Below are 10000 nucleotides of genomic sequence, written 5' to 3'. Positions count from 1 at the left end.
ATCAGTCAAACAGGGCGGTTACAATGCTGCACCTACACAAAGACCAAACGCACAAATAGATGAAATCTGAATCCCGATGATCAAGTCTTTATGTGTGTGTGTGTGAGTGTGTGTGTACGTGGGTGCGCTTACATGTGTGTGCGCAACACGTTTATAAATCAGATGTACATCTGTATGCAAATCATTTTTCAGAATATATCATGGGAAATATGAAAATTTATGCATCTCTCTCTCTCTCTCTCTCTCTGTGCATGTGTGTGTGTGTGTGTGTGTGTGTGAGAGAGAGAGAGAGAGAGAGAGAGAGAGACAGACAGACAGACAGACGGACAGATTTAAATACCCTATTTTTTTCACATAAAGCACTGGGTAACTAAAACAACTGGTTGAATGGCTTACTGGCTAATTTGATAACTGGTTAAGTGACTAACTGGCCAATTTGAATACTGGTTAAATAGCTAACTAGCTGACTGGCTGAACCGGTAAGTGGTTAAATGGCTAACTGGCTAACTTGATAACTGGTTAAAAGTCTCATTAGTCAAACTGATAACAGGTTAAATGTCTAACTGGCTAATTTGATAACTGTGATAACTGGTTAAATGTCTCACTGGCCAGTTTGATAACTGGTTAAATGTCTCACTGGCCAGTTTGATAACTGGTTGAATGGGTAGCTGGCTAACTTGATTTGTGGGTAGGAAAATGGCACTATTCCATTCCATCCTCAGGGTTCTACTTGTGGTCCAATACTTTTCATCACTTTCACACAATATATCTGCTCTTCGTTAAGAGTCAACTCTTTTTATACAACTCCTGGGTCTTCATTTTACATGATTCTTTTTTTTTATTATTATTAAACTTATCTTTGCTTGATTGTTTTGCACTACGAAACACGAGATGTCCTTTACCTCTGATGCCTGTCCGATGGTGTTTTGGGATTTGAATGAACACTACAGCTTGTGCGTTTCATTCGCATTTCTCAGGCATTTCCGTTTCAGACGTTGCTGTTTTTGTTCTTGCTTCGGGTTAGATTTATGAAAACATGTCAGTGTTGAAATCAGAAGACCACAGACTACAGATCATTTAAAGAGCAAACACATATCAAACAAAGGAATGTGACGAGAAAATGTCAGTCTCTGTCTGTCTGTCTGTCTGTCTGTCTGTCTCTCTCTCTGTCTGTCTGTCTGTCTCTCTCTCACGCTCTCTCTCTCCCTCTCTCTCTCTCTCTCTCTCTCTCTTACTCACTCACTCATGTGTACACACATACAAGGACTCACAATGAACCACTGCTGTTGAGATAAGAGTGGAGGATATGCATATACAACAGCACTCACACATAGACAAGCTACAAATAGATACCTTGACGTCAAAGCTCTCGGAGGAACAAAAGGACCCTTTCACCTCACAATTTGTTTTTCTGCCTGCTTATCTCTGTCTCATTTCAGAGGACATGAGAGCAGAGGAGAACAGAAGAAACGAGTGGAGAGCACATGGTGTGAAAATATGGCACAGGCATTGTTATTGAAGTTGAGTAAAGATTTCTCTCAGTCATGTTTGTTCTCTTTGGTAAACTAGTGAATCAGCAACGTTGGACTCTTCTGTCTGTGTGAGTGTGTGTGTGTGTATATATATATATATATATATATGTGAGTGTGTGTGTGACAGAAACAGAGAGAGAGAGAATGTGAGTGCATGTGTTTGAGTGTGGGTGTGTGTGACAGAGACAGAGAGAGAGAGAATGTGAGTGCATGTGTGTGTGTGTGTGTGGGTGTGTGTGTGTGACAGAGACAGAGAGAGAGAGTGAATGTGAGCGCATGTGTTTGAGTGTGTGTGTGGGTGTATGTGTGTGTGTGTGTGTGTGAGACAGAGACAGAGAGAGAGAGTGAATGTGAGCGCATGTGTTTGAGTGTGTGTGTGGGTGTATGTGTGTGTGTGTGTGTGTGTGTGTGTGTGTGTGTGCGTGAGACAGAGACAGAGAGAGAGTGAATGTGAGCGCATGTGTTTGAGTGTGGGTGTGTGTGAGTCTGCACATATGAGTGTTTGTGTGGGGGCTGTAAACAGACCCTGAGGGCTTTGAGGAGCGTCAGTCAGTGCCAGGGAGAGCTGTGCTCTCAGACAGACAGTCCACAGGAGCTGTGAAGGATTTTCGTGAATGAAAGTCATCCCTCCCTGGCTCTGCCCTGCTGCCAGCCCTGCACACAACTCCAAAAATAAGCTGCCTCCCATTGGCTGGTTCCTGCCAGCGCAGTTATTCATACTGGACACTGCAGTAACACCTTAGCCCTCTGTGTGTGTGCGTGTGTGTGTATGTGTGTGTGTGTGTGTGTGTCTCTCTGTCTCTCTCTCTCTGTCTGTATCTGTCTCTCTCTCTCTCACTGCCTGCGTGTGTCACTTTTTCTCTCCCTATCTCCATCCCTTGCTCACTTTTCCTCACTTCCTCTCTTTCTCCCACCCCCCACCCACTCTGTCTCTCTCTCTCTCTCTGTCTTTCCCTCTCTCTGGACATCTATCTATTTCTCTTTCTCCCTCCCGCTCTCTCTCTCTCTCTCTCTGTGGAGCTCTGTGTGTGAGTCATATACTTTCTCTCCACTAGCACAGTCTTCCACTCATCAGCAATTCGACCACTGAATAATCCAAGCAACAGTGTGTGTGTGTGTGTGTGTCCATGCATAAAAATGCATTGTTTATGTGTACGTATATGCGTAGATGTGCGTGTATAAATGTGCATGTGTGTTTGTGAGCTCGTGTGTCCGAAAGAGAATGAGGGAGATATAAAGAGAAAGAGAAAGAGAAAGAGAGAGAGTGCATTGTTTTTTTCTCATTTCATTTGTGTATCTCTTCAGATCTGACATAATCGTATAATGTTATTATGTTATTAAACTGATTTGGTATTACGAAGCAAATGTTTGCTGTCGGAAAAAAACAGAGCGCTGTAAACGGGGGGTCGGGGGGGGGGGGGGGGTGATTGTGAGACCGTATGACGCGGCCGGACTGTTAGCGGCCTGCGAGCAAATTCTCGCCCACACATAGCTCTAAGCGGCAGTGATGCCGGACTCGGTAATCATGCTATCTTTCTGTAATGACTATTATTTTCAATAACATTGTTAAAACATAGGAGTCTCTTCACGATAGCTGCTATGAGTCGTCGCTCTGCCGTCGCTTCAGAGCGTCCGAGTTACCACGCACGAGTTCAGTGGCTCTAAAATTAGATGCAATAGCAACGTAGCCTATCTTCTTCTTTATGCCATATGCAAAAGACAGGAACGCTTCTTTTCATTTGAGTGGGCCTCTGCCCGGGGGAGGGGAGGGGGCAGCCCTCTAAACAACCGCAACAAGAACAGAAAATTGAACACTTTGTGAAGAACAGAAAACCGTACTTATTTTTAGTTTATCAAGAGAAAATATCCTGAATATCACGCTGTGTGTGTGTGTGTTTGTGTTTGTGTGTGCGCTTCTTCCTCTCTGTTTCTGTGTGTGTGTGTGTGTGTGTGTGTGTGTCTGTGTGTGCACTTCTTCCTCTCTGTTTCTGTATGTGTATGTGTGTGTGTGTGTGTTTGTGTGTGCGCTTCTTCCTCTCTGTTTCTCTCTCTCTCTCTGTGTGTGTGTGTGTGTGTGTGCACTTGTTTGGGACCCTGTTTTACGTATGTTGTTGCAGTGACGCACGAGTCAGGTGGAGCTTTTTATATCGCGCGGGGAGGAGAGCGCTGTCCACGGTACTGACGCCGAGAGATTCCTTGAGCTCAAGCTCAGACTGCAAGAAAGAGAGACAGAGAGAGAGAGAGAAAAAAAAAACAGACGAAAGAAAGAAAAGGGAGGCCAGAGATGCGTAGGTCACTCACGATTCTCCGATGAAGCAATCTAAAATCAGAGGTACGTAATGTTTTGCCTTCGCTATACCCACTTTAGGATTCTATTTATCAACTAGAGCACGCACTATAGGGGTTGCTACACGGAGCCATAAGCTCGACAGAATTCCCTCGCTTTTTTAAAACATGCTGCCTGACGCGCTGCGTTCACATATCAGATACACTTCACTACACAATATACTAGAACAATCCCACTGTTTATGTAGCGTGGTATTAACAGATCGCATTTATGTTTAAAGAACATATGAGCAAGTGAAAGTCGCAGCTGCACAAGGGAAAATGCTGCTAATTATTATTATTATTATTATTATTATTATTATCATTATCATTATCATTATCATTATTATGATCATCATTATCATCATCATCATGGCATAAAATAGATCTAGATGGTTCAACAGGTTTTCTCATCGTACTTCGTGGGAAAACAATGCATAAAGCTTTTCAGGTACAGGATCGACTAGTTATTCAGCCACTTCATCTGAAATTCATTATTTTAGTTAAACGCGTTTCTATTTCTTGAGTGGAGGTGCGCACTCGGGTGTAGCTGCGGTTTGGCGGCAGTGCGGAGCCACGAATGGGTCTCCGTGGTAACCGGCTGTGACTCATTCAGTCGCAGCAGCAAATCTGAAAACTAATGAGATTTTGAGCAGAGGCGCAGCGGGCGAGCGCGCTCCCTCAACGTTCAGTCATGAGCAGGGCTTTCGCACGCGCGCTGCATAGGTAGTGTGCTTTGAAATCCCATCAATGGTTCTACTTTGATTAACTGACCAATTAGAATCTGGAAGATGCAGAACAAATAAAAACTTCCATGGCTATGTGCATATGTGTGTGTGTGTGTGTGCACACATGTATGTCTTGCTGTCTAAGGAAATATCCCCATACCTCATAAATTCAAATGTTCTTCTCTCTCTCTCTCTCTCTCTCTCTCTCTCTCTCTGTTTCCCAGGTGATAATATGCTGCCAGTGCCCAGACTCAGTGTGTCGGGGCTGTCCTTCTTCCACTCTCTCTCCCTTCTCTACCTCCTCTCCCTCCTTTTCCTTTTGGAGGGATGCATTAGGGGGGCCACAGGAGCGTCACTAGGAGAGCGCCGTTTCCATGGCGGCGAACCCAGCCCCCTTGGATCGAGACTTAAACCGTACCCGCCTCCCAGCGAAGACATGCTTCGAGCCCTGGAGTACATCCAGAACCTTCGGGATCAGACACCTGTCAGTCACCCCGTTACCCTTGACGACAGCCAGCCCAGTAGCCCTGGCGATGACAGTCTGGACATGAAGAGCTTCCGCTCTGAGCTAGAGATGGCCAGGTCAGCTAAGAGCCCTGTGTCCACAGATCATGACGGAGAACAGGAAGAGAGGGATGATGACGAAAGAGGAGAGGGAGGGGAAGATCACACTCAACAGTGGCTACAGGCCGTCCTCAGCACTCTGCAGCAGACTGAGGAAGAATCGACACCACCAAAAAATGCACCCCAAAAAACACCTCTCAGAGGTTCACCTCATAGCTCTTACAATACCAGACCCTTACACAACCTCTCACCAGCAATCACAGCCAATCAGGACACGGTGAAGGGTTACGGGAGGAGTAAGTGGGCGGAGCCAGACGGACGACGCCACAGAAAATACCCTCTTATGTTTGAGGATGACGAAGAGGGCCAGCCTTTCAAACGAACCAATGAGAATGCAGAAGAACAGTACACGCCTCAGAAACTGGCCACGCTCCAATCAGTGTTTGAGGAGCTGAGTCGAATATCCACTTCCAAAGACAGCAACAAACAGAAGCGCCCCAGTGATGATGATGATGATGATGATGATGATGATGATAATAATGGTGCTGATGATGAAGAAGATGATGATGGTGATGGTACCGCATACAGAGTGAGAAAGACAGCATTTGATGACCTGTTAGGAAGGGAGGAGGAGTGGTTGCCTTTGGAAGAACAGATAGAGACGGAGGAAGAGGAGAGAGAGAGACACGAGTTTAACCGAGGCTCTGATGATGAAGATGACGACGAGGAAGAGCGAGAAGAAAATGAGGAGGACGATGACAATGAAGGCAAGATAAATGATGCAGAAGATGTCAAAAGATCCAGCCAATTGGGGGCTCTCCCTTCAGAGCGGGGGGAGGAGCCCAATGACATCACCAGGCTTGTTGACTACTACTTGTTGAAGGTTCTAGAACAAAACGAGCAAAAACAGAGGAGAGATGAAATGGAAGAGAGAGAACAAGAGGAGGAGGAAGAGAAAGAAAGAGAAATCAAGGATGATGAGGAGGACCAGTTTGAAGAAGAAGAGAGAGACACAAACAAACAGCTAGCCAACGCTAAATACAGCGTGGACCCTCAATCTTTCTACCAAGTGCTCCAACTTGCCCAAAAACTCCAGATACCTCCAGAAGAACTTCTAGAACTTCTCCAAAGTGAGGAGCCCAAAGACTCTGACAAGATCCTGTCATCCTCGCAGGCACAAACACAGACTCCTCTAATCACCCATTCATCTTCTCCCAAGACACATCTAAGTTCTCCTTCATATTCCAACAGGCAATTGCTCGAGACACCTCTAAACAGTGGAGCAACTGGTTCCTTCACCACACAAGACATCCTAAATCTCCTTGGGCTTCCTGACACAGAAATCCAGAGCCCCAAATACCTTCAAACCCCCAAACAACATCAAATCCCCAAGTACAGCATGCCCTCCAGACCTCAGACGGAGAACGCGTACCCAGAGCTGGACGGAGAAAGATATGATAAACGTGAGTCCGACTACGACGATACGGTAGGCGAAGACGAACTGGCGAGTTACCTGGCGACACAGATGTTGACGCAGAAACCACAACGGGATGCACAACCTCAGTCTTCGTCTCGCGACGAGGAGGAAGAGGAAGAGCAGCTGCTTCTGGGAACTTTAGAACACGCTGTGCAGGATTACCTGGACGAAACGAACAAAAAAAACAAAGAAAAAAGACAGAGGGAAAACCGAGAGTCGGCCACCGGGCTGGACGACGATACGCTACTGAGAATTCTCAACTTCCTCGAGCTGGGAGACGAGGATATCGCAGATAGAGACGTTAATGGAAAAATCATTCCCGGGATGTAAAATGTTTGGGTTTGTTGTATATACATATTATATAAATATACAAATATATATTGTTTTGACAGTGAAAAGTGTCATCAAATAAAAAATATTTTGACAAAAATACAAACACGTGAACTGAGTTGAAGTTTAATGTAGTGCCCTAGGTCTGTGTGTCGGCTGGTTACATGTTTTAGAATAGCCAAACAACAGGATAGCAAGTAGCTAGCTGTAGTTTACCGGTTTTCTGTAGTTTTTGAATTATTTGTGTGGTGTCTTCAGGCTAGTGTTCTAAAACTAAGTCGTTAGAAAAGGTCACAGTTCCACTCCCTGCTACACTTCAGTACACATACACAACACAAGGCGCTGAATCTCTCTCTCTCTCTCTCCCTCCCTCCTTCCGTACCCCGTGTTACCAGTGACCCTACTTTCGTAAGTGTGTTAGGCTATGTGTGACATAACAGAGGTAAATAAAGCATTTCCTCATATTATGTTCCTCTTACTGTGTAATTTTTCTCTCTTTCTCATTGCTTTGAGTGAACAGGCATCTCCATAGCGGTTTTTTTTTTTTTTTTATCATTTCCCTGTAGAAAACACATCTCCCTCAGCAAGGTCTGAACTGTGTGACAACGTAAATATAGAACTCTCAACATCTCACCTATGGGGATAGATCCTAGAAGGACCTTTGATCACGTTCTTTTATTGGAAGCAGAAAAAAGACTCTGATGTCTGTTCAAGAGGAAAACATTTCCACTCACAAAAAGTCCACTGCTCCTGTGGACAATGGTGATAGAAACTCACAAAACAGCCAATAATGCTCCAGCTTACTTTTTTTCAATCATTTTATGTTGTCATATGTGTAAGTTTGGACTACTAGGATGGAAGGACACACACACACACACACATACATACACACTGAAGAATGAGGGAGAGTTGCGTATATAACATATATACACATGGGTTTGAGACAGTATACATTCCAAAACTATAATTACCAGGGAAAATGGTGAAGTGAAAATGGAAGCCACAAAATTATAGTAATTCTTCTTCCTGTACTTTGCGTTCATTTTTTTTATTATTATTATTATTTTCAGTTGCATACAAAAATAGTAGGCTATTATGAATCTCACAAATTATACAAACTATTTCATTAAGAAAATTTCTAACTCCATTCAAATGTTCCACCCCTGAGAAGCAGCTCTGTAAGTACTTAAGTAAGAAAAATAAATCTCCAATTAAAACGTTCACTTAATGTAGGGTTTCACTTGTAGATTACAAAAGAAAAAACTGCGCATTGACAATGAATGGAAGAGAAGAACATGGAATAAAGGACGGCTGATACTTAAACGCTCAGTTCCACAGTGAAGTGAGTCCCTATTCTATTGGTAGTGCTTCACGTGATGTCAGAATGACAGCCAATAGGACGCCAGGATGCGAGTCACATGGAATGGTATAGACAAGGGTGGTGCCTGAAGCTGCTCTTTTGCAACCCCAGGTCCCCATTTTGTAATTTTGCTTTTTTGTTGTTGTTGTTGTTGTTGTTTTTTTTAACACATTTGCTCTCAGAATACATCAATATGTAATTATCACAAAATTTATCAAACAATAATTTTATGTGATCAGTTAACATAATAGTAAAAAACGATCTATGCTGAAAATCTTAAAAAAAAAATAAAAATCTATAGATTAAAAAACACCAATATGAACCCTGGTCCCAGCATTTGAAGTCCAAGCCAAGCAGTTTTCAGATGCCAAAGGAGTGCGTAATTCTGTCGGCTTTCTATACAGTACCTAGCACGTTTCCTTTGTGTTAGCGTTATGCTAATGAATTCTTCTAACGGAATCAGCTTTGGAGGGACAGTTATGGAGGGCCGCTGAAACATGAAACACACGTCTGCTGTTTCTCTCCTTTTCCCGCCCCCATCCATCTGATTTTCTAACTGGATCCATCCCTCCATCCCTCTTCAGTAAGTGGGTTTGTTTACGTACTCTTCCATGGTCTGTGGGAGAAACCAGATGAAAACAGGGTCTGGAGAGCGCAGCAAAGCTAACGTGCTTGGGCACATTACAATCACACTTGGTGATGTGCGAATCAACAAAACGCTCGGTGCGCGTAGGCATCTGCTTATGAATGTCTCAGCAACGCAATGAGTTTGGGCACAATTCAACACAGCAGACAGGGTGAGATCACAGTCTGTCTCTCTCTCTCTCTCTCTCTCTCTCTCTCTCTCTCCCACTCCCCTCAACAAAATATTGACAGACATGCCTTGACAAACTGGACTAACCAGACTACATTATTAAACTTTAATTAGTCCTGTGTGTCTGGAAATTACAAGAACCTACAGGAAACACACACACACACACACACACACACACACACACATACACACACACACTATTCAGACAGAAGTACAAAATCTAATTAATGACTCAATGCTTATGCAAAGATCACCAGGACAACAGTTGTCATGGTGTTGCATCATCTCATAAACAACAGGTGTGTGTGTGTGTGTGTGTAACTCACCTCCTGTAAAGAATCAGACTCCTCCATAGACCTAGCCACACACAGTTTGGATGTCTCCTGAATCTCTCCACCAATGACAAACTCATCCAGAATAAAATAGGCCTTCTCAAAGTTAAAGATGATGTCTAATTCACACACCTGCCCCCCCCCCCACACACATACACACACACACACACACACACACACAAACACAAGCAAGAAGAGCAAAGCAAACACAGACACACACATACAGAGCAAAAACACACTCAAACACAGACACACACATATGGAGAAAAAACACACACATACAGAGAAGAAACACACCCAAACACATACGCATGCACAGACAGAGAAACACATACACACGAACACACACAACAAACAAACAAACAAACAGAAAACAGAAACACATTTAAAAAGTTAATATTTAAAACCAACACACATCATAATCATTTTTGTGACGCATTAGCTTTGATCTTTTCCTGCGAAGGCTCTAAAGAGTGAGTGTAGTTTGGACAGGGAGTGCTGGGAATGGTGACTGTCACACTGTTCACCAAATGACTGG

The 10000-nt window shown here is 43.8% G+C and overlaps 2 protein-coding genes across 2 annotated transcripts in view; one reads left to right on the top strand and one right to left on the bottom strand.

Annotated features, from left to right (window-relative positions):
• Window positions 1–4249: 4249 nt before the first annotated feature.
• scg2a (secretogranin II a) lies at window positions 4250–6956 on the top strand. The gene is made up of 4 exons (XM_030776816.1): window positions 4250–4308; window positions 4408–4450; window positions 4911–5183; window positions 5217–6956. Exons 1-4 carry the CDS (start codon window positions 4250–4252, stop codon window positions 6954–6956), a joined length of 2115 nt encoding a protein of 704 aa, XP_030632676.1.
• Window positions 6957–8879: 1923 nt separating this feature from the next.
• Window positions 8880–10000, bottom strand: part of ap1s3a (adaptor related protein complex 1 subunit sigma 3a) — a 5784-nt gene continuing 4663 nt past the window's right edge. The window contains exons 4-5 of the mRNA XM_030778796.1: window positions 9457–9594; window positions 8880–8932 (exon numbers count right to left, since the gene is read on the bottom strand). Of these exons, the coding sequence (XP_030634656.1) occupies window positions 8897–8932; window positions 9457–9594 (174 nt within the window). The 3' untranslated portion in view covers window positions 8880–8896. The remainder of the gene's footprint in view (window positions 8933–9456; window positions 9595–10000) is intronic.

Source organism: Chanos chanos, chromosome 6 (genome assembly GCF_902362185.1).
Source record: "Chanos chanos chromosome 6, fChaCha1.1, whole genome shotgun sequence".
In the NCBI taxonomy this organism is placed as follows: domain Eukaryota; kingdom Metazoa; phylum Chordata; class Actinopteri; order Gonorynchiformes; family Chanidae; genus Chanos; species Chanos chanos.
Note: the sequence above shows the minus strand (reverse complement) of the source record. Positions and strands in the feature narration are given on the sequence as shown.

Bases quoted from the DNA above. Each gene is read 5' to 3' on its own strand.
- scg2a (XM_030776816.1), top strand. From the start codon at position 4,250: ATGGTTCAACAGGTTTTCTCATCGTACTTCGTGGGAAAACAATGCATA. The intron at 4,309-4,407 runs GTACAGGATCGA...ACTCGGGTGTAG, and splicing joins CAATGCATAAAGCTTTTCAG to CTGCGGTTTGGCGGCAGTGC. The intron at 4,451-4,910 runs GTAACCGGCTGT...TTCCTTTTGGAG, and splicing joins GCCACGAATGGGTCTCCGTG to GGATGCATTAGGGGGGCCAC.